This window comes from Malus domestica, chromosome 07 (genome assembly GCF_042453785.1).
Source record: "Malus domestica chromosome 07, GDT2T_hap1".
In the NCBI taxonomy this organism is placed as follows: domain Eukaryota; kingdom Viridiplantae; phylum Streptophyta; class Magnoliopsida; order Rosales; family Rosaceae; genus Malus; species Malus domestica.
Genome location: NC_091667.1, coordinates 6,867,020 through 6,891,056, shown reverse-complemented (window position 1 = coordinate 6,891,056; position 24,037 = coordinate 6,867,020). Strand labels below are relative to the sequence as shown.

At 37.9% G+C, this 24,037-nt stretch overlaps 4 protein-coding genes and 1 long non-coding RNA gene across 10 annotated transcripts in view; 4 read left to right on the top strand and 1 right to left on the bottom strand.

Annotated features, from left to right (window-relative positions):
• The window catches only part of LOC139197545 (uncharacterized), a 55,897-nt gene that overhangs the window by 17,869 nt on the left and 13,991 nt on the right, over positions 1-24,037 (top strand). The gene's annotated exons all lie outside the window — the stretch shown is intronic.
• On the top strand, positions 5,521-10,204 carry LOC108173683 (disease resistance protein RUN1-like). The gene is made up of 6 exons (XM_070825198.1): positions 5,521-6,165; positions 6,491-7,586; positions 7,677-7,976; positions 8,103-8,945; positions 9,038-9,671; positions 9,781-10,204. Exons 1-6 carry the CDS (start codon positions 5,654-5,656, stop codon positions 9,948-9,950), a joined length of 3,555 nt encoding a protein of 1,184 aa, XP_070681299.1. The 5' UTR covers positions 5,521-5,653; the 3' UTR covers positions 9,951-10,204.
• Positions 9,946-24,037, bottom strand: part of LOC103402802 (uncharacterized) — a 41,223-nt gene continuing 27,131 nt past the window's right edge. Inside the window, exons 1-8 of one of the 4 annotated variants that reach the window (XR_011583009.1) lie at positions 14,487-14,629; positions 13,816-13,938; positions 12,775-12,874; positions 11,915-12,017; positions 11,712-11,807; positions 11,514-11,551; positions 10,863-10,952; positions 9,946-10,085 (exon numbers count right to left, since the gene is read on the bottom strand). Coding sequence is in view for 2 of the 4 variants with exons in the window: in XM_070825199.1 (XP_070681300.1) it covers positions 10,047-10,085; positions 10,863-10,952; positions 11,514-11,546; positions 11,712-11,807; positions 11,915-12,097 (441 nt within the window). In the remaining 2 variants the exon portion in view is untranslated. Of the gene's footprint in view, positions 10,086-10,862; positions 10,953-11,513; positions 11,552-11,711; positions 11,808-11,914; positions 12,246-12,774; positions 12,875-13,815; positions 13,939-14,486; positions 14,630-24,037 lie in introns of those variants that run through there. The other 3 variants (XR_011583006.1, XM_070825199.1, XM_070825200.1) reach the window with 3 other exon arrangements.
• Positions 20,109-22,160, top strand: LOC139197544 (malate dehydrogenase [NADP], chloroplastic-like). Of its 3 annotated transcripts, XM_070825212.1 has the most exons (6): positions 20,109-20,441; positions 20,567-20,663; positions 21,186-21,272; positions 21,376-21,486; positions 21,590-21,672; positions 21,782-22,160. In XM_070825212.1, exons 1-4 carry the CDS (start codon positions 20,278-20,280, stop codon positions 21,430-21,432), a joined length of 405 nt encoding a protein of 134 aa, XP_070681313.1. In that variant the 5' UTR covers positions 20,109-20,277; the 3' UTR covers positions 21,433-21,486; positions 21,590-21,672; positions 21,782-22,160. The 3 variants fall into 3 exon arrangements, with proteins under 3 accessions (XP_070681313.1, XP_070681314.1, XP_070681312.1); XM_070825213.1 differs by lacking the exon at positions 21,376-21,486; XM_070825211.1 differs by having other exon boundaries at positions 21,376-21,672.
• Positions 21,648-24,021, top strand: LOC139197496 (uncharacterized). Its single transcript, XM_070825061.1, has 5 exons — positions 21,648-21,672; positions 21,782-21,841; positions 22,342-22,397; positions 23,378-23,580; positions 23,677-24,021. Exons 1-5 carry the CDS (start codon positions 21,648-21,650, stop codon positions 23,873-23,875), a joined length of 543 nt encoding a protein of 180 aa, XP_070681162.1. The 3' UTR covers positions 23,876-24,021.

The following is a 24,037-nucleotide window of genomic DNA, read 5'->3' as shown; positions in this document are numbered from 1 at the left end:
CCTTGGCGAAAAGTCTTGTGAGCTAGGGATCGAGACCCAGCATGATCTCCGCAGACTTCTTCATGTATTTCCCGAAGGACAATTTCCGCCTCCGCAGGTGTAAGGCATCTTAGGTATGGCAGGGTGAAACCGCGCTTGTAGAGTTGGTCATTAATGATCAGGTAGCGGGCAGACTTGTATCGAATCTGCTTAGCTTGGACTTTGTCAATTGGGAGGGTGCCATGAGCAATGAATTTATAAATTGGGGTGATCCAACTATCTTCTTGTTGTAAATTGTACACCTCCGCGACCATGGTGCTTGGTTCTGCCAACAATTCAACATGAATTTTTCTCCCAATCTTGTCTTCCACTGCCGAGGCGAGGCGAGCCAAAGCGTCTGCATGACTGTTTGCCGCTCGAGGAACTTGGGTGATCTGGTAGTGGAAGTGCTTGAGCAAAAGTCGCGTTTGCGCAAGATATGCTGCCATGGAGATATCTTTAGCATCAAAGTTGTTTGTGACTTGGTTGACCACTAATTGGGAGTCACTGAAGATATCAATTCGTTTAACCCCAAGGTGTTTGGCCAAACGCAAGCCTGCTAGAAGGGCTTCATATTCGGCCTCGTTGTTCGATGCCTTGAATTTGAAACGAAGAGCGTATTCCATCGCCACTTTGTCGGGGGTAGTGAGGACTAATCCTGCTCCGCAGCCCTGTTGGTTGGATGAGCCATCAACATACAAACTCCATGCTGGGGTCGTTGATTCTACTTTCTGAGCTTCCGATGGTAATGAAGCTACTGCTTCAGGTGTAGAAGCAATGTCAACAGGATATGTGAAGTCAGCGATGAAATCTGCTACTGCTTGACCTTTTTCGTCTGGTTTTGGTTGGTAGGAGATGTCAAACTCACCCAATGCTATCGCCCATTTGATCATTCGTCCAGACGTGTCAGGACTCTGGAGTATCTGTCGAAGAGGGTGATTGGTAAGCACGATGATGGCGTGTGCTTGGAAATAAGGCGAAGTTTCCGAGCAGACATGACCAATGCTAGAGCTAATTTCTCAATGTTGGAGTATCGTGTCTCCGCATCTTGTAGGGCCTTGCTAGCGTAGTAGACGGGCCGTTCGACACCACTGTCCATTCGAATAAGAACAGAACTGACTGCTGAAGCCGAAACCGATAGATAGATGATGAGAGTGTCACCAACTTCTGGTTTGGAGAGCAGAGGGGCTTTACTCATGTACTCTTTGAGGTTCCTGAATGCCTTGGCATATTCCTCCGTCCATGTAATGTACTTCTTATTTCCCTTGAGTGCTTTGAAGAAAGGAGCACATCTGTCTGTGGCCTTAGAGATGAATCTGGTTAAGGCTGCCACCTTGCCAGTAAGGCTTTGGATGTCTTTTGAAGTTATTGGCTTTTTCATGTCGAGGATTGCTTTGATCTTTTCAGGGTTAGCTTCAATGCCTCGTTGGCTAATCATGAAGCCTAAGAATTTGCCAGAGCCCACGCCGAAGGCACATTTGTTGGGGTTCAACCTCATTCGATACCTCTTTAGAATGGTGAAAGTTTCAGATAGGTTGGTGATGTGTTGGTCAGCATGTTTGCTTTTGACTAGCATATTATCAACGTAAACTTCCATGCTCTTCCCAATTTGTTCGGCGAACATTGAATTGACCAGTCTCTGATAAGTTGCTCCTGCATTCTTTAGGCCGAAAGGCATGACTTTATAGCAATATAGTCCCCTGTCAGTAGTGAAGGCCGTGTGTTCTTGGTCTGAGGGGTTCATGAGGATTTGGTTGTATCCTGAATAAGCGTCCATGAAGCTCAAGAGCTCACACCCTGCCGTAGAGTCTATAAGTCTATCAATGAGAGGAAGGGGGAAACTATCCTTCGGGCATCCTTTGTTTAGGTCGGTGTAGTCGACACACATTCTCCACAAGACCTTTTGAAGCAGGAGACTTTCCTTGGTCGGATTTTTCTTAACAAGGACAACATTTGCTACCCATGTTGGGTAATTGACTTCACGGACGAAGCTCATGTCCTTGAGTTTTTCAACTTCTACTTTCATCGCCTCGTATCGTTCAACATCATAAGATCTTCGCTTCTGTTTTACTGGTTTGGTCTTGGGATCAATACTCAAGTGGTGACAGATGATATCGGGAGAGATGCCCGGCATATCTTTATATGACCAAGCGAAGACCTCGGCGTTCTCTTGCAAAAAGGAGATCAACGACAACCGAAGGGGTGGTGACAAAGTGGTGCCAATATTCACCATGCGGTCTGGATGGTCTTTGGAGATAGAGATCTTCTCTAACTCTTCAGCGGGTTGTGCTTGCTGGGTGAATGAGTCATCTCGAGGGTCGTCGGGTTGACTGTTGCCATCCTGAAGACCCGAGTTGGATTCATCTGGACTGGTCTTTACGACTTGGTTATGTATAAAGAGAGTCTCCTTGGGGACAGGCAGGTGTTGTTGTTTGACTGAAGTGTTGTAACATGATCGAGCACTAAGTTGATCTCCCCTGATGTACCCATTGCCGAAAGGGGTTGGAAATTTCATCAACAACATATGTGTGGATACCATGGCCTTGAGATCATTGATGCCTGTGCGCCCAAAGATGACATTGTATGCCGTCGGGCAGTTGACCACTAGGAAGTTAGTGGTAATAGTAGCTGTGTAGGGGCCTGTACCAATGGTGAAGGGTAAGTGTATACTCCCTAAAGGTTGCACGATATCGCCAGAGAAGCTTATCAGAGGAGAAATCGAGCGATCGAGCAAGTGTTCAGCTACATTAAGTGCCTTGAAAGCTTCAGCAAACATGATATTGACTGAAGCACCTGTGTCTATCAGGATTCGTTTCACATCAAAATTTGCTATGTGAGCTTCCACGATCAGCGGGTCATTGTGAGGGTAGATGATACCTCTTTCTTCCTCAGGGTAGAAACATATTGGATCCCAGTTAGGCTTTTGATACTTGCCTCCTCTGATGTCTTCCACGTGAAACACTTGATGGCCAGGTCTCAAAGTTCGTTCACTGCTTTTCATGGCCCTATTGGAAGATTCAGACATGGGTGTGCCACCGCTTATGGAATATATCACATTCACCTGGCGTTGGTTACGGTTATCCCTTGGAGGGTGAAGGAGGAACTGATCAATTTTTCCTTCACGTGCCAAAGCTTCAATATGGTCACGGAGGATAATGCACTTCTCACTATCATGGCCATTATACTCGTGGTAGCAACAAAACATGCCCGTGTTCTTCGTGGACTTGTAATCTGGCTGTCTTGGCTTTGGCTTTGGTATCAGGTGAGCTATACTGGGGTAGATGGCAGCACATGTAGCATTCAAAAAGGTGTATGTCTCATACCTCGGGGTAGGGCCTGTCTTGACACGTGATTGGCCCACTGCGTTGACTGCCTGGGGGCGGGCATTATTGTGACGATATCCTGAGTTATCGCGATAGTGCCCCTTATTCTTTTTATTAAAATGAGATTGGTGAGGATGAAAGTCTTTCCTTTTGCCCTGAGATTGATATGTCTGCTGACTTGGCGAAGCATTAAATGAGGCAGGGGGGTGTGCTGATACCATTTGGAAGGTTGAGGTCTTTTCATTCGGTTGGATCTGGCCTCCACTCCCTACTTGCTGATAAGGGGTGACTGTAGGGGGTTTCCCTTGATATGTCCTTGCCTCGGCGGAGGCATGGTTGTAAGCTTGTGTCATCACCTCAGAGTAAGTCTTCCAAGTGTTGGCATTGATCATGTACTTGAAGAAACAGTCACGTAAGCCTGCAGTGAAAGCCTTGAGTGCGGTCTTGTCATCTGCCTCAGCGCAGCGAGAATACTCATGGCTGAAGCGGCCAGCGTACTTTCGTAATGACTCGTCCGGCTTCTGGTGAATAGTGTACAAGTCATCTGCGGAATGCAAGCGATCGGTCTGGAAGATGTGTTGAGAGACAAACAGCTTTCTCAACTCTTCAAATGAGTCTACTGTCTCAGGTGGAAGACGGCAATACCAGTTTAAAGCTCCGCCAGAGAGGGTGGAGGGGAAGAGAAGGCACCGTTCTTCGTCGGTGTGTCCCCGGTATACCATGGTGGACTCAAAGAGGTTAAGGTGTTCAATCGGGTCTTCCCTTCCAGTATAGAGCTGTAAGTCAAGCTTCTGCTTTGTCTTCGCTTGGAGGGGAGTGTTGAGGATCCTTCTTGTGAGAGGGCCAGGCCTGGGTTGGTTCCAGTCAGGTATCTCGGCTTGACGTTCAGCCTTCAACTTGTTTACTTCCTCAAGGAGTTGCAGGACAAGGGGGTCCTGAGCGGAGTCGTGCACCACTGAAGTTTTCTTCTTTAAGTCCCCATCGCCTCTTGGAAGTAGGAAAGTTTGATCAAGATAGCGTGATCTTTCTCTGGACTCGCCACACTGACTTCTAGAGTGAGTATGTCAGAATGTTTCCGAGTCCCCAGTACTTTCATATTCTTCTGGGACTTGTTGCCCCTTCTCTAGATTGGCGGCTAGCCTAGGTCGTGGAAGAGGACCGAGTCTTTCAGAAACCCTTGGGTCATTGATCTTCGAGCTTATGTGGATGGGATTCTCTCGAGTCTTTCAGAAACCCTTGGGTCATCCATCCATAACAGGTCCACATCTCAACCCAAATATAATAGGGAAAAGAAGAAAAGGAAGGTGGAAAATGAGAGGAAATTTCGGAGAATAGAGAAAAGGAGAAGGGAAAAGGAGAAAAGGAAGGTGGAAAATGAGAGGAAATTTCGGAGAATAGAGAAAAGGAGAAGGGAAAAGAAGAAAAGCAATAAAGAAGGGATAAGGGGAAGGAAGCTTAGGAGAGTAGAGGAAAAGAGGGAAAAACATAAAAACAAAAAATAAAAAAGGAAAGTCATCTTTATCATTATGTCTACTAACGGAAAAGAGCAAAATGTTTCCAACTTCCCTTGTTTCTTACATTGTAAATTGTATTTCGTATAATGAGAAATCAGTATTCTTATTTCGAGAACGTAGACATAACTTGCCGAATTTCGTAATTATAAAATAAATCTATAACTACATAACAATTCAATCAATCACCTTAAGTTCAACCATATGTACCTAGATTCAGGTTTTTCTAAACTTTCCTTATGAAATTACCTGAATATTACAAGTGCCACATTATTATGCGGTTCTATCAAATTTTAATTTTTGTCTCATTACCTCATCATCTTTAGGACATTCAATATTGCAGTTGAATATATAAACCTTCCAGATGGTGATATTGGAAACACTAGTTGGTAATGGTATGTTGATTGGTAGAAATGGTTCCAACAATTCAAGAACGAGAAATGAGTATGGAGCAACGATAAAAGTGTGTAGTATTTTATCACAAAACATTTTTGTGCAACTAGAAGTGCATTTTATCACAAAAAGGTGAGCAACGATCAATATAATTGTAATTTAGAAAATCACATATAAAACATGAAGTAATATTTTCTTTTTCTTTTCATCTCTACCACTAATGGCCGACCATGACTTAAAGAAACACTTTTTGGGTCAATGCATGGGAACGAACGACCCATTTTATAATTGCTTGTTAATTTTCCTGGAAGTAGATGAGAATGACCTAATTAAATATCTCCCTTGCCCAGAGATTTGCATTGCACCTAACAAAGACCAGTTTTTTTGGTTGTCCGCCGATCCACATCAATGGCTCTTGTGAGAACAACTCAAGGAGCTTCCTCTGATTCCAACACTCGTCGGGGTTATCATTACGACGTGTTCTTGAGCTTTAGAGGTGAAGACACTCGCAAGACGTTTACCGACCACCTCTACACAGCTTTGATAAGCGCAGGATATCGCACATTTCGAGACGACGATGAACTCAAGACGGGAGAAGATATCAAATCAGGACTGAAGCAAGCAATCCAAATGTCCCGAACTTCTGTCATTGTGTTTTCGAAAGATTACGCGTCATCCAGATGGTGCCTTAACGAGCTTGTCGAGATCGTTGACCACAAGAGGGCCAGCTCGGACCATGTGGTTATACCGGTCTTCTACGATGTTGATCCGTCCCATGTGAGGAAGCAGACGGGAAGCATTGCCGAGGCATTTGCTGGACACCGGAAAACTGAACCCCCCGACATGATGGAAAGATGGAGGAAGGCACTTGCAGAGGTTGCAGATCTAGCTGGGAAGGTTTTACAAAATCAAGCTTATGGGTAACTTTCATTTTCTTCTTTTGTCTTCTCTTTGTTGTTGTTGTTGTTGTTGACCTGTCCAATAAAATCACAAAATATTGATTTACTCAACACAAATGTTCATATGACTTCAGGCAAATTGCTCCAGTAATAATCCCATTTAAGGTCAATTAAGCTGTCATGATCTGTACCATGTAGCTGCATGGAATAGTTGTTAAGAATTATTGATCGAACCTTAGTATAATTTTCTCTTGTGAATTCCATGATGATCAGACTTCGTATAATTGATTGATATCGAGTGCACGACATGTTTGATTCATCTTTCATTTTATTTGCAAATTCTTAGGTACGAGTCAAAGTTTATCAAAGATATTGTTAAAGTGATTCGTGATAAGCTAAGTCGCACACACTTGAGCGTTGAATCAAAACTGGTTGGAATCCATTCTCAAGTTGACCACATCAATTTATGGTTACAAGATCCATCACATGATGTTGGTATACTTGTTGTTTATGGGCTGCCTGGAATAGGGAAGACAACCATTGCAAAATGTGTTTACAATTCAAACTTTGAAAGTTTTGAAGGAAGCAGCTATGTTGAAAGTATCAGAGAAACTGCAAGTCATCCAGACGGCTTAGTTCAAATACAGAAGCAAATTCTTTATGATATTTTAAATGGGAAAAAAGAGAAAATACACAATGCTAGTGAGGGAATAATTAAGATTGGAAGAGCCATAAGCTTTAGAAGAGTTCTTCTTGTTCTTGATGATGTGGACCATGTGGACCAATTAGATGCAGTACTGAGAATGAAAGATCAGTTTTATCCTGGAAGTAAAATAATCATAACAACTAGGCGTAAAAGGTTGCTAAAGGCACATGAAGGTATTACGGTGCATGAAGTTGGACCTTTGGGTTTCAATGAATCATTGGAGCTCTTAAGCCAGCATGCTTTTGGCCAGGATCATCCCCTTGAAGGTTATGAGAAATATTCTAAAGAAGTCGTGCAACACAGCGGAAGACTTCCATTAGCTCTCAAAGTTTTGGGTTCTTCTCTTTTCGGGGAACCTAAGCATGTATGGAAAAGTACATTGGAGAAGTTAGAAGTTATTCCAAATGGTGAAATCATGGGTAAATTGAGAATAAGCTACGACTCTTTACAGGATGACCATGACCAGAAATTATTCCTTCATATTGCTTGTTTCTTTATTGGAAAGGATCAAGATTACATTGTCAGAATACTAGATGGATGTGATTTCAAGACAATCTGTGGCATTCAAAATCTCAGAGATAGGTGCTTGGTGACAATTGGTAGGGACAAGTTGTCTATGCATGACGTGATTCGTGACATGGGACGAGAAATTGTTCGCCAAGAATCATATGAGCCTGGGAATCGTAGTAGATTGTGGCGCTCTAAGGAGTCTTTCGAAGTATTGAGAGAAAAGAATGTAAGAAATGTTCATTATATGTGTGTGTGTGTGTGTGTTTCTTTTTCTCTTGTGCTAATTAAGCAATTGTTTTTCCGATTTCTTTTATAGGGCACGCAAGCAATTGAAGGTCTTATGTTGGACATGTATGAACTGCTTACAAACAGTCCCATAAACTCAAACGAGAATGTCTTGGGAACCAGTTCATTTGCAAGGATGCACAAACTGAAACTGCTCTATCTTAGACATGTACGACTGGACGGATGTTATGCAGAACTTCCAACAGGGTTAAGATGGTTGTGCTGGCTCGAATTTCCTTTGGATTCAATTCCTGTTGATTTTTCTTTGGAGAAATTGGTAGTTCTTGAAATGCAATATAGCAACTTGAGACAACTCTGCAAAAGAGCAAACGTATGATACTCTACGCTTTTCAATTTCTTTTCCTTCTTTCTTTAGGTTTTAATTCTTTAATTAATTTCATATGTTGGAATCAACTCCTAGTTATTTTTTTGTTTGTTTATTTTTATTTGTTTCCAGTTTCTTCCATCGTTGAAGATCCTTGATGTCAGCCATTCTCATGACCTTAGTGAAATGATTGACTTCTCACTTTGCCCCAAACTAGAGGAATTGATTCTTGTGGATTGCACCAGCCTGATTGATGTTCATGAATCCATTGGAAACCTGGAGAGACTCGTGTACTTGAATATGAAGGATTGCAAGAATCTTAGGATGCTTCCGAAGAACATGTGCATGCTTAAATCACTTGAAACACTCATTTTATCTGGTTGCTCAAATCTTGATGAGTTTCCAGTGGAGATGATGAAGAAGATGGAGTCTCTAGAGGTTCTTGCAACAGATGGAATTCCATTAAGGCCAGAAAGAAGTTCAACTATCTTGAGTTCTTTTCCATGCTCTTTAGTAGAGTTAAGTCTGAAGAGGTGCAATCTTTCTGATGATGTCTTTTCGACAGATTTAAGTAATCTATCCTCAATACAAAGACTATATCTAGATGAGAATCCAATTTGCAGTCTGCCAGTTTTCATCAAAGGTTTGAAAAGGCTCGATCATCTATCTTTCCGGAATTGTAATAGGCTTGAATCGCTTGTGGGGTTGCCGAAAGTACACCAAAGTACAAGTATAGACGGATGCATATCATTAAGAAAAATAAAATATCTTCCCCGTGAGCAACGGTCTAGAATGTACGTGGCGCATGACAACTACAATCTAGTTGAGTGGGAGCATTATTACAAGTTAGAGCCTATTGATAGAGTTGATGTGGAAATAATCAAACTTTTGGGCTTGTGCAACTTGGAATCCATGCCAGCTGTTCGAATGTTTAATCCACACACAAGCAGGGATCCAAAGGAGGTCCCCGTCCAGGTGCGCCTCTCTTTCTCTCTCTCATAAGTCTTAAATATACATTGGGAAAGAAATGACCGAGTAATGTTGTGATGATTGTGGCAAATACATAGGGACTGTATCAATATGGTATATTCAGCACATTTTTTGCTGGGAACGAGGTTCCAGGCCGGTTCAGCTATAAAAATACCAAGTCCTCGATATCTTTTACAGTAACTTTACTACTTGCTAGTCACAAAATTCGAGGCTTGAACATCTTTGCTACCTATGCAAAGGAGGAGAATTCTAATAAAGATAATTATGATCCTTCTATGCAAATAGTGACCAAAGTGAGTAACAAGAGCAAGGGTCTGAAGTGGATCTATGGCCCAGATTTCTATGGTATCCCAGGTGACGGAGAAGATATGATATGGTTGAGCCATTGGAAGATGGAGAACGAAACAATATTACAATGTGGAGATCAAGTGGTGGTTTCTATAGTGGCCGGGCCAGATAAGTTGTTTCGGATAAAGGAGTTTGGTGTCGAGCTTGTGCAAGAACACCAGAATAATATGATGATAAGTACCCAACACAACACCAAATCAAATCCTAATTACCCATTTGTAATCGGTGGAGATTTGTCCATGTGGGAGCATATACCAAGAATATACTTCCTTGGTTGGATTAAAGAAGCTGTTGAAAACACTAATATCATTCCGCGGAGATTTTTAAATCGCCTCATCATGGACACTGATGAAGAAGACACAGGTATGCTATGTCGTTGTATTGCAATGAATTATACTCCATCCAAACACTTCCAAGTCCGTCTGTATTCAATTCAAAAACATTAACTTTATGTTATATGTATGTTTTTCAGACAAAGAAGGGCAAGAGGATGAACCTGTTTACACAATTGGAAGGACGAGGGATGCCAGTAACAATTGCGGCCTCGGAGGCTGGAAAGTGCTCCTCACAGCTGCCGGCTTATTTTGCACGCTTGCCCTAGTAGTTCGGTCATCCATCTCCCAGAAAAAGAAGCGACAATAGTCCACAAGCCATCCATGAGTTTGTAATTTTACTTGATAGACATCTTTGGATTCCCTCCTTGTTATCAACATGTGTTCTGCCTTCAAAACTTCGGGTTCACAGCCAAGCACTTAACCGCTTGAGATATAAAAGCCCCTAGCAATTAGATATCGAAGTTCAAATATGTTCAACATCATCAAATATTGCATAGCTCAAATGTGTTCAACATCATCAAATACTGAAATACATCCAGCATTAACGATGCTATTTCGGCACCGTGGAAAGCAAAAACATTCTATTTGCTTATAAATGTCAAAGTTACGGATCTTAATTGTCATTTACAACAAAATCAAGCTTCTTAAAGACTCGACTCCCATTGAAAAATTGTGTAAATAAGTATAACAGATACAAGATTGAATAATATATCAAATAACTAAACAGCAGACAATTTCTTAGGGTTAGGAAGCATTAGGAGTATACAGTTGGCTCAGCCTTGCATCGCTACTACACTACGGAGCTGGTTTCTGCTTCTTCAACCCGAATTATTAGGGTCAGGAAGCATTAGGAGGAACAGCTCTCTCTGAGGCAGATAATCAAATAGTGCAAAATTAGAATAAAAAAACAATAGAAGTTCAGGATTGATGAGGTTCCAAGCCCACTATAAGCTGCTGAGACAATGCAGTGTCATTGACTACGATAGACGCAGATACAGATTGTCTGAATGAAACTCCCCTCATGACTCAGGCTTAGTTATTTAAAGTTGGTTAGACGAGTCCAAATTGTTTGAAAATCATTAAGAATTTCAAAAGCCACAATTTTTAAATGCAATCTGATTGCATGTGTTTTGAACTACAGGAAATATTATAGATTGGGTAAAACGTATTCAAATGCAATCATTCATGTATGAAGTATGAGATGCCCTAATAGTTTTACCAGAAGATGATGGGTCGTCTGGTATAACTCAAAGTCATCCAAAAGTTCAGGGTCTCCATCAACTTCTGCACCAGCATCAGACTGTGTCACCTATCAAAGTGAGAATAAAATTACTCAATTTGTGCAAATAGAAATATAACTTTTATAACACATCAACAAGGTAATTAAAGCGGACCTCACATGCTGCACATCGAAGTGGCAAACAAATCAAAATTTTAAATAAAAGATTGGATTAAAGCTAATGGTGCATGAAGAGTACTGGAACACTCACAGCCCTCGCACACTGGTTGCATGATTTATTCTTATAGCAATACAACAACAACAACAACAAAGCATTTTCCCACTAAGTGGGGTCGGCTATAATTTATTCTTATAGCAATAAAAGGCACAAATTCGTCAAGCCACATCGGGGCCATCCAAAAAGAAAATTGAAGCAAACACCACAAACAACCCAAAATTTGCTCAAATGTCGTATCAAATTAATTATAAACAGCATCCATCCCAAACAATGAATTTGTACCTCATTTGGGAGTTAAAATAGCACATGGGAAAATTGTAAATTTCATGGGACATTTAATTCCAATGAATTTATAAATGGGTCCTCGGATTAGTATAGAATTATAGTTAACCACAATTATAGGCAATCAGTACCTTTCCCTTTGCAGTGTTCTCCCCCACAGGAACGGAACCTGCACATCAATAACTCGTGTTTAAATTACTAAATGTTAAAAACCAATCTTGTTAGATGTTAAAAATATGAAGCACAAATGTATCTGAGCATGCGCGTGAGACCTTGGGAACTGTGAAATTTTCATTTTTTCAATTTAGATATAAGAGTTAATGTCTTACAGTGCCAAATACAGCAACTGCTAATTTCCACATCTGCATCTGCCCAACCATTCTGCTTGGGTCTTTTATATAAGAAGCAACTTGTTCACTAATATTCTGCAATTGGAAAAAGAAAAAATGAATTCCTAGTGATATCTGGCAAAGCATGGCACAAGTCAGTCATAGGGAAAGGCATGTTTACAAGTTCAATTATAGAACCAGACCTGATTAAAAGCATGCAGCTCGCTTTTAATATCAGCAGCGCCTGTGGTCACCTCCGTCTTCCTCTGCCATTTGTCTATCAATTTGTTTCTGAAAGTAGCTATTCTACAAGATACAACGTGACAGGCCTTAGTTAGACCAAGTAACCCGAATGGAAATGCACACACTAATGAAAAGTTGAACATAGTAGAATAGATTCCTAAAATTCATGCAAGAGAAGTTATCGGAGCATGAAAGAATTTATACAGAACTACCCAAGAGTATACTGAAAGTAAACATACGGCAACATAGATTTTTACAAGTATAATGTACAAATGAATTTCATGGTTCTCTGCCGGCCCCTTTAGACAACAAACTAATTTAATTTAGTACCTAATGGAATTTAAAGGTTAGAAAACTATCGTCTGGTATATTTCATATTGAACAGTTGAGACAAACTTAATAACATAATAGCCTGATGTATTAACTGATAAGAACTAAGTATTGAAATATAACAAAAGTTAAACACTAAGGTATTGAAATACAGCAATAATAGTAAGGTACTTGAATCCACCATTTACAAGAATTTTAAACAATACAACAACAACAAAGCCTTTTCCCACTAAGTGGGGTCGGCTATATGAATCCTGGAACGTCATTGCGCTCGGTCCTGTGTCACTTCTTCCAACAAGAAGTTTAAACAATAAAACAACAAAATTCCAAAGTTCTTCTTGCGGCTCCAAATGGATCAGCGAAGTATGGCATGAACAATAATGTTAAACAATATTTCAGTTTTATAGATAGGCTTCAATATAACAAGAGCATATCTAGATAGTAGAATATGATTCCTCTTTTCAGAATATCCAAATTATGATTTGAGTACCTCGACAGCAACTAAGAAATCCGTGACCAATCCTCATCACCATCACCATCACTATCAATGTTCTTAGATGACTGTGACTTCTTAGATTGTCCAGATTCACCTACAGAACAGGATATGTATTAGGAGAAGCAATACATGAACATATGCAGTACGAAGTTAATGAAAATGCAAACAGTACACACTAGGACAGCCAATTAGACCATGGTAGCCCAAAAGCCTTTTTTTTTTTTAAGCTTAATCAGGCTAAGGCTTATATGAGATCAAGCAGGATTGATTTGTGCTGACATCCTTGGGCAGATTTGAAATCTGGCTTCATTTTGGCTATCCTCAGATCAGAAAACAAGACTCAACTGATTTACCTTCTATGCCAACATTATGCTTTTAACAACAACAACAATAATTACCTACCTCTAGAGTGGTTATTTAATTGATGTTTCCTTGAAGGCTGTAATCAAAATCACAAAGTGTCTAATTTTGTTGATCTACTCTGAACTTCCCACCTGATACGCGTAAACCATCACATATTTGGACTGGCTTGTTTTCAATAACCTAATCATTAAAATTCTAAATAAGAAAAACTTCCAACTCTTTCTAAAAAAAAACATTTCAGACTCCAGTTAATTTAGGCAGGACTGAGGAGATAAAGATGAGTATTTTCTTCCTTGACCAACCAAATAATGGAAGAGAAGGAATTTCTCCCCTTCTTTTTCCCCTCCGTGCAGACTACACACGCCATTCAGAAAGGAAGAAATCTCATTCATTGTCAACTCAATAGGAATCCACATATTTAATTCCTCTTGTAGCCATATCTTCTAACCCAACCCAACCCAAATAATATGCAGTTTATTTAATAATGCAATCATCTTCCAAGAATACGGTCCAAATATGTGACCCTTCCATCCTGGATGTCTATATTTCTATCGAATAGAACAATTTGCAATAATACTATGTTTGCTAGTACTTAACATAAATACTTACACCAACAACAACAATAAAAGATTGGCAGAGAAAGCATAGGTCCGTAAAACACGTAGTACTTACCACATGCAATGAATGACACCCTCAGAAGCTGATGCTTCTAGGTTATCATATAAGTAACCGCAAACTTGGTTCCTTCAAGGAGTGAAGCGAAGTCCCTCCTCGAAAGAGGGACGAGCGGAACGGCTTCGGTATCGGTAAAGAAAGAAAGAAAAAGTAAGAGAAATACCTCATCCGAAACATATAGGCAATAGTTATACTAAAACAACAATTAATTGAAACCAATGAAGGGGAAAAAAAAGCAAAAGTGGATAAAAACTTAGAATTCAACAAAGATTGTGTTCCCAGTCTGAATACATATAAAGTCCAGCACAAAATAAAATCCATGTCTCCTTTAGCACTAAAGCTCAGTTCATGTGGATTTTGGAAAAAAAAAAAAGTCCAAAACTTAACAATCCAGATAAGGGGAAACAATTAAACTGTAAAATTAACAACAATTAAACAAGGGTAAATTATATAAAACTGCCTCAAATATTGAGATAACCAAAGTTTCATACTTCATTTTTTAAAAATGTTAATGTCATACCTTATCTACGAATTTATTACAATTTTATACATTTTATCAGTTAATTTGTCAATTATTACTTTAAATAGTGACGTGGCTTAAAAAATTTAATTAAATATTAAAAACTAAAAAACTAAAATCATTTAATATTTTTTTGTATGGGACCCACCCCTAACCCACCCACGCTGCAACATGGAGATGGATTGTCTGCCCCGACCTTGACAGCTCTCCCTCTCTCCCTTTCTCCTTGACAGCTTCGGAGAATGGCGGATCAGCGGTGGGCAATGGAGTAGGAGAAGGAAGTGGGTCGGAGCTTGCGGGTAGATCAGAGAAAGGAGGATGCCTTTGGGGGGGAGCAGCAGGGAGGGCTTGTCATTGCATCTGGGGGTGCTGGCGGTGGTATTGAGCTGGGGAGGCTGGGCCAAGTTGGTGGCGGATGAGAAGGACATCGCTGCCCCCTGCTTTCACTGCTTTCGTCTTTTTGGCAAGTGAGAAAATTTGAGGAGATAGAAAGGAAGGAGGGAGGACGGAATGAAGAGAGATTGAGGGACAGACTGTAAGAGGAGAATAAGGGGCAGAGCAAACAAAGGTTAGTGGGGTGGGTCCCCCATACAAAAAAAATATTAAATGATTTTATTTTTTTAGTTTTTAATATTTAATTAATTTTTTTAAGTCACGTCACTATTTAACGGAACAATTAACAGACCAACTAACACACGATATGAAATTGTAACAAATTCGTAGATGAGGTATGACATTAACATTTTTTAAAGATGAGGTACGAAACTGTGACTAATCCAATAGTTGAGATAGGTTTATGTAATTTACCCATTAAACAAATTAACAAACTGAAAACCCACAAAAAAAAAAAGCAACTGACCTTAAAACAAAGAACGAACAAACAAACAGAACAAAGAGATGAATCCCCAAAATGAGAGAAAATGAAACAAATAAGGGAGTAAACAGAGAGATGAATCCCCCAAAACCTGACCTAACGTACTAAAAAATTCGAAAATCTAAGCTAACTGTAAAGAATCCAATTAAAAAAACAAACTTATCTTTGGAAATCCAGGCATGCAACGCAAGATCCGACACACACCACCCTCAGTTGCCTCTGTTCATGACCCATACCTCTCTCCCTGAAATCTTGACGACCAATATGGTTTTCTCTGACCATCCCCACTCTCCCACTTGTGAAATCCATTTGCAACAACAGCGCTGAGACCTTTACCCCTCATCTTCGCTCTATTTCCATCTCTCTCTCTCTCAACCTCCATCCCCCAAACCCTCATTGAATGACAACAAACGCAAACCTACCAGCTACCCCCTAATTCGCTCAAAACCGAGAGGACAAAATTTCCCTTCCTAATACATCATCTCCACCATCAGATTGTAATCTTCGATGGGCAGAACTGTAATTAAATCATTGAGAGCCTGACTAAGGGTCGGGCATCTTACCAAAAACCAACAGAAGGCTATTGAAGAGAAAAAGGGAGCCCGAACCCCAGCCCAACACATATTTGGTGGCAGCATTGTGCAAATAAAGCAAAATCAAGGGGCAAAATTTTGACTGTAGCTAAGCTACAGTCAAATTACTCCTCAACTTTAGAATAGCTAATAAGGGGGTTTTGAACTTAAGATGCAGCCGTGAAGTAGTAGGCCGCTCTAGCCATTTTGAACTTGGGTGCAGCGAGAGGAGTATATTGCTCTAGTCAACTTAGCTAAGACTTAGTCCACTAGACAAGATATCGATCATTTGGTTTTCCAGATTGTCATGGCATTCGTCTGCAGTTTGAATCCATAACCAAGTAGTTTTCAGGTTTCAACTAGCATTATAAATTTAAGGGAGATGTTAAAAAGTCGTTGCAGTCTCTTATATTGAAATTGTTTAATCTTGCGTAGCGAATTGGTAATAATAGCTTTGTAACCAACTTAAACTATGATTTTTTTGTATTCCTTGTTTTCTTTTTGGGAAAAAATAATATGATTTTTTTTTAACAAACAATATGATAATTTACTCTAAATTATAGCGAGTGGAGAAAGTTTGAGCTCTAGAAGCAGTGAGTTAAAGAAGAGAAAGACATAAGGCAATCCATTGCTCGTTTGTATATATAAGAGCTCAAGCACTAAACAGTTAGTACTAATATATTAATTCAATTGACATTTAACATAATAAGAATAGTTTGTCACAGGGGAGGACTTCCCCTCGGAAAGAGACCCTCTTAAGATCTCTCCTTCCAAAGCCCAAGGATCAAGTGATCTGGGCCTTTGAAATTTGATCCAACGGCTAATAATTATTATAACTTTTAAAAGTTTTTACTAACTTCTCTGTTTTTAGCCATTGGATCAAATTTCAAAAGCCTGGATCACTTGATCCTTGGGCTTTAGAGGGAAAGATCCGGAGGGGATCTCTTTCCTTTCCCCTTTAATCCTACGATCTTCAGTCCTAGTACTTCTTTCCTTTATAGCCAAGACTTGGGCCTTTTTAGACCATTTTTTTAAGGGACCAGTTAGTGGCTTTTCCACGACAGTTCACCTTTTTAGGGGTTAAAAAGACTCATAGAGGCATTTTAGCCTCTCACTGACCACCATTATGCAATTCACCAACCCCAAATAAGGATGGACAAAATACCCGTGGTTACGCACCTATTTAAAATTCATGGTTACGGTTACGGATAACCGTTTAAATAACGGGTAATATTAGGAAAACCTAAATTTAAACAAAATTTGCAAACCAAATTATGTGTCACCAATAGGAAATAACCACGTTAATCAATAGTTAAGTAACAATTCAATCAGCAACAACCACATCATTTGATAACCAGCCAACTTTAAATATAGTTGCTAATCCGGATTTTTATGAAGAAAAAAAACAAGACATATAGAGATTGATTGTTAGTTTATTACAAATAGTGAAAAATTGTTGGATCGTTACAAAGTACGTTGCTCAACCAAAACAAATAGTAGATATGTTCACAAAAGCATAGGGAAAGAATTCTTTCTCAGTTATATTATACAAATTGGGAGTTTTTGATATTCACTCTCCAACTAGAAAGAAAGTATTGAGACATCAATTATATTTTATCCAATTAAGAGTCAGATTGTCATCCAAATTCTAACTAATTAATTTTTTTTTAATTTCTTTACATACCAACCATGTGTGGATTTTTCCTATTACTATTATTATTAGCCATTAATTGTGAAATGCATGGCTGTAGAATCTCATGGATTTTTTCTCTTTATTTGTAAGTGAAGGTTTTAAGTTCAAATCTCATATATGACAAATTCAATACTAAATCAAGTTGTATATTGTGTGACTAATATAAAATATAGGGTGCTTTAGATTTTGGTCCTTACAACTCATTATTTCTAGATAAAAACCCATCTATCTTTAAAGATCCAGTTTAAGTCCAAATTTAAAATTTGCAAACATATGGGAACATTATTGACCTATTAATACAATTTATTTACACTCATGCCACTCATACTTTATGGTTCCTTTTCCAAATTCCAAAATTTATGCCAAATTAAAAGTAGTAGAAAAAGTGAAATAAAATGTAAAAAGTGTTTGCATTAACCGTATCCATGTCAAACTAGAAAAGTAGTTTTTTTTTTTCGTGATATATTTTGTAGCAATTTTACCCATATTAATTGGTAGGTAAATTAGTTTGTTCCAATTATTTTAAAAAAAAATACTACACCTACATTATATATTTTGAATCAAATAACATTCCTCTAACTTGTAGGTAAATTATTTTCTATGTATTGTTATATATGTTAGACACGTTTTGTTGAGTGGAACATAATATTGTTGATTTTATACATCAAACTGCATTTCTTTTGTTATAGGTAAATTATTTTCCATGTATAAGTACTTATGTTAGGCACGTTTTGTTGTTGGTACATACAATATTTTGTATCATTGTAAAGAAAGATATTACATTACACCCATGGTATAATTGTTGTAGGTAAATTATTGGAAATTAATTTGTAGCTTGGTAATGAACATTTTGCATCATTAGAAATGAACATTTCAAAATAGTAGGTAGTAAATTAATTTGTTCTAATTATATATAAAAAAAATTACAGTACACCTAGTTATATTTAATTTTTCCAATTATTAAAAAAATTTATACTACACCCAACCAAATAACATTTATCTAACTTGTAGGTAAATTATTTTCCATGTATTGTTAGATATGTTAGGCACGTTTTATTGTTGTATAAACATGGGTGTAACATAGTATTTTTAATACTATGCATCGAACTACATTTCTTCTTAATATAGGTAAATTATTTTCTATGTATTAGTACATATGTTAGGCACATTTTGTTGTTGGTATAAACATTATTTTGCATCGTTGTAAAAAAGAGATATTATATTACACCCATGGTATAATTGTTGTAGGTAAATTAATGTGCATGTAGATAATGAAATAAAATGTTCTAATATATTAATAAAAAAAAGGATAAATTCAAAAGTATTCAAGAGTAGGGTGAAAAAAACTGAATCGAATAGTTTTATGAATATTCAAAGCCTTTCTAAAAAATTAATATGCAATAAAATTTTAACATTAATGTCTTCTTCTTTTTTTCTTGTTGCAAAATCATTTACTCTCTCCTTACAATTAATTGTCTACATCAAATATGTAATAGGGGTATTTTAGGCTTGTAAAAAATGTAAAATGTGTGAAGTAATATGAAATTAATGAATTTGCCTATGTGGATCCTGGTCATTGGGTTTTCTTTGAGTAAAAAAGTTATGTAGGGTTTTATATGAAGAAAATTGAGTTGGAAGGGCTACAATCATATTTTCAGTAAAATATATCGTTGTATTTAAAACAAAACAAAATTATGGAACCTATGGTGATCGTCTTGCCTTGTCTTGGTGCGGTGTGGGATGTCGAAAACACAAGCAACAAAAGTAGTGGTGGTACCGAAACAGGGAGAGACTCCTTTGGGTTTTTGCTCCCTTTTTCCATTCTTTTGGGTCCAATTGTGCACTTTACGTTCATGAAATTCCGACCACAAACTAAATTAACGAAATATCAAGCCCAATAAAATAAAGACTTAAGAGGAAATAAGTCTATCACTCATTGCCCTGGCGAGTTAGCTACTGCAATGCTACTGTAGGAGCCATATTACTAGTTGATGCCAAAATCTTGGACTTTGGTTGTTGGATGCGACTGCATTCAATCTCTAATGTCCCAATGAAGCTAAGTTGTCGCAAAAGTTTGATGATGGAGGTTTAGCTTGTTCATACTCGCCATGTCTTTGTGTGAAACCAAAATGACGAGTACAAACAAGCCGAACATCCATCTTTAAACTTTTAATATCTTCAAGCAGTGAAAGAATACGTTAAAGTCATGATTTATCTGTATTGAAGTATGTTGATTAAAACCTGAAAATGTTTGTAAGACCTAAGCGTTTAGCTCAAACTAATCCAAATTTCAATCATAAATTAAACTTTGCTCCAATCACAGAAGTAATAGCAAAATGGATTCTTGCTATTCCATTTGTATCGAATAATAAAACCAACTGCAGCTTGTTGTCCTAAGTTATGAACACAACCATCAAAATTTAATGGAAGCAACTACAAGTAATTCTTTAAGGACTTGCTACAGTACTTACAAATACCTAGTGCCATTACAATCATGATCATAAATGCTCATCGAATATCATTGCAGCATATCTAAGATCTGATAAAATTTAAGAAATAAAACAGAGATTATCTTATGGATGAGGGAATATTGACAAGTGTCATTTGCATGGCCTTAGACTAATATTTCAAAATCCATCTTTTCCTACACACACTCTCTCTTCCTTCCTTCATCTCCCTCCCTCTCTTCCCCTCCCTCCAAACCAATCTCTGTCTCTGTCTTCAAACAGACCTTCTCTTCAAAACCCCTGTTCCCATCTCTCTCCCTCTCATCTTTTGTCTCTGCTACAACGCCAACACCATGGCAGTAGCTGAGCTATCAACACCTTCATACACCAAGACCCACCTTTTTCAATTATCCCAGCTCTCATCCTTATCGACCCATCTCCACTCTCACCGCCGTGTCGCTTTTCGGCCGCTCCCTCACACTCGAAATGCCAGAATCTGTTGCTCTGTTGCACCCAAGTAAGCTTTAATATCTTTACATATCTCCACCATTTCTTTTTCTCTTTTTTTTTTTTTGGTTTTTTTTTTTTTTGGGTTTTTGTTTTGTTTTGTGGTAGTAGTAATTTTCTTGTTCCTGATGTCAGTCAAGTTCAAGCTCCAGCAGCTCCAGCGCAAACCGAAGACCCGAAGAACAAGCCTGAGTGCTTCGGCGTGTTCTGCCTCACCTATGATCTCCAAGCTGTAACCTTTCTTCGTTTTGTTATCTGGGTTTATGTTGATTCTGTGAATTTTGGTATAGATTTTTGGGGTTTTCACCTTATCTTAGTAGTAAAAACTCTGGAGCTTCAGCGTGTCATACAAGTGTACATATGGTGTCTGTCAATTTGTCTAGTCGAGCTGTTCTAGTATATTTAGACTTTCATTACCAAAAGTAGAATTTTCTCTGTTTTGTTTGGTAGTTACTGCATAAGACTCATTTGTTATGTACTGTAATCTATGTTTTACAATTTTGTTGCATAAATAGTGAATCAGACAAAAACCGTCGATTTTGGGGTTTTTTTTTCTGTTTGTTGCTGGTTAATGACTTTCTGCTGAAGATGCATGCAGTTTTTTTTCTGTTTGTAATGTGTGTTTGTGTGTGTGTGTGTGTCTGAGAGAGAGAGAGAGAGAGAGAGAGAGAGAGCATATCTGATTATTGACTTGCAGTTGCTTTTCCTTTGCAATGAATTAAGTAGTGTATCTAATAAGGTCCAAAATTCACAGGAAGAAGAGACAAAATCATGGAAGAAATTAATTAATATTGCAGTCTCAGGTGCAGCTGGGATGATATCTAATCATCTGCTCTTTAAAGTAAGTCTTTCTTGCATCCTAAACCTCTTGCACTTTGTCCTTTTCATTAATGGTGGCTATGCTTTTTGGAACTTATTGACTAGCAATTACCTACCTCTCCCAGACCCTGCGTAAAGCGGAAACCTTATGCACTGGGTACGACTTTTACGACGACCTGTAATTGGGAGTTCTATTCCAAAGAACAAGCCTGAGCACCAGAATAATATGATGATAAGTATGCAAAACAACACCAAATCAGATCCTAATTATCCAATTGCCATCGGTGAAGATTTGTCCATGTACGAGCATTTACCAGGAATATACTTCCTTGGTTGCAGTAAAGACTTTGTTGAAGGCACTGATATCTTTCCGTGGAGATTTTTAAATAGCCTCATCATGGACACTGATGAAGAAGACACAGGTATGCTATGTCGTTGTATGGCAATTCATTATACTCCATCCAAACACTTCCAAGTTTGTCTGTATTCAATTCAAAAACATAAATTTTATGTTATTTGTATGTTTTTCAGACAAAGAAGAAGGGCAAGAGGATGAACCTAATTACATAATTGGAAGGACGAGGGATGCCAGTAACAATTGCGGCCTTGGACGCTAGAAGGTGCTCCTCACAGCTGCCAGCTTATTTTTCATGCTTGCTCTAGTAGTTCAGTCCTCCATCTCCCAGAAAAAGAAGCGACAGTAGTCCACAAGCGATCCATGAATTGGTAGTTTTACTTGATACAGACATCTTGAGATTCCCTCCTTGTTTTCAAGATGTTTTCTACCTTCAAAATATCCAAGTTCATATGTGTTCAACATCATCAAATATTGCATAAACATCCTATCTGCTTGTAAATGTCAAATTTACAGATAGTAATTGTGATTTACAACGAAATCATGCTTCTTAAAGACTGGTCTCCCATTGAAAAACTGTGTAAATTGCATGAATATCAGTACTACAAATATCGGTACGTATATTTCGGTACATATATTTTGGTATGTATATTAAGACACACACAATGGACAACTTAATTTGGTATCAAATTCGTTATCCACGAGATTCGAACCTAATACATCTCATTTGAATCAGGTTCATTAATTCAATATACTATATTTCTGTACATACATTACGGTATGTACATTTTGGTATATACCTTTCGGTATTGACCTTTAAGTACATTAATTCAATATAATACATTTCGGTACGTATATTTTTGTACGTACATTTCGGTACGTATATTTCGGTACGTATGTTTCTATACATATATTTCGGTACGTATGTTTTGGTACGTATATTTCGGTACATACATTTTGGTACTTACATTTCGGTATTGATATTTAGGTACATTAATTCAATATAATACATTTCGGTACATACATTTAGGTTGATTATAATATATTTCGGTACAATCATGTAGGTACAAAAAGTCAATTATATATATTTCGGCATAGTACAATCATGTATTTATATATTTTGTATCACAAATTTCTTTTAATATTTTCTCATTTATGTTCATTTATAATTAAAGAACTAAATATGTGCATATTAATAAATTAAAATTTAATGTGGAGAGATTAAATAAAAATACACATTAAATAACAAAAATTGAATATAAATTTTGATAAAAGTACACTTCAAAGGATTAAATTGAATATGTAATCTAGCACCAATTATTTTAAAATTTTAATCTTTTGCAAGGACTAATGTTCAAAAACCCCTTTATTCATCCAATACTTCAGTGAGACATGATGTCGCATCCCAATATTTACAACCTTCTACTGAAGCTCGCATTAATTCTAATTTAACTCATGTTATACTTACAAAAGTACTTGATTAGAACTCCAATAGTAATATTACACTGCATAAACTTGCTTTTTTTCTTAACATACGATAATGTGAAACTTCAAAAATATTCAACAGCCACATCATGCAGAAAAATTTACAGCAGAAAAATTTACAGCCCAAAAGAAACAAATTTAGCAAAACTAACATATCAAACACTAGAGAGAACATCTACCAATTTCCAATTGAAGAAAAATAATTAGTCACATTAAGATGGTTTATTGCACATATATAATGGGAAAGAAATGACTGAGTAATGTTGTGATAACTGGCAAGTACATAGGGACTGTATGAATATGGTGTATTGATCACATTTTTTGCTGGGAATGAGGTTCCAGGCCGGTTTAGCCATAAAAGTACCAAGTCCTTCATATCTTTTATTGTCCCTTTACTACTTGCTAGTCACAGAATTCAGGGCTTCAACATCTTTGTTACCTATGCAAAGGAGGAGAATTATAATAAAGGAAAACTAATGAAAATGGCTTGAAAACTTTGAATTTTAATGATAAGGACAAAATAAAGGGTAAAGTGAATAATATTAGGATTGACTTTTTAGTGTAAAAATGTGATTTTTCGTTAAAGTGAACAGTACCGGATGCTTAAGGGTCTGAAGTGGATCTATGTCCTAGAGTTATATGGAATTCCAGGTGACGGAAAAGATATGATATGGTTAAACCATTGGAGGATGGAGAGTGAAACAACATTACAATGTGGAGATGAAGTGCTTGTTTCAGTACTCATGAGAACTGGTGCGAGCTTGTGCAAGAGCACCAGAATATAATATGATGATAAGTATGCAAAACAACACCAAATCAGATCCTAATTATCCAATTGTCATCGGTGGAGATTTGCCCATGTACGAGCATATACCAAGAATATACTTCCCTGGTTGCAGTAAGGACTTTGTTGAAGACACTGATACCTTTCCGTGGAGATTTTTAAA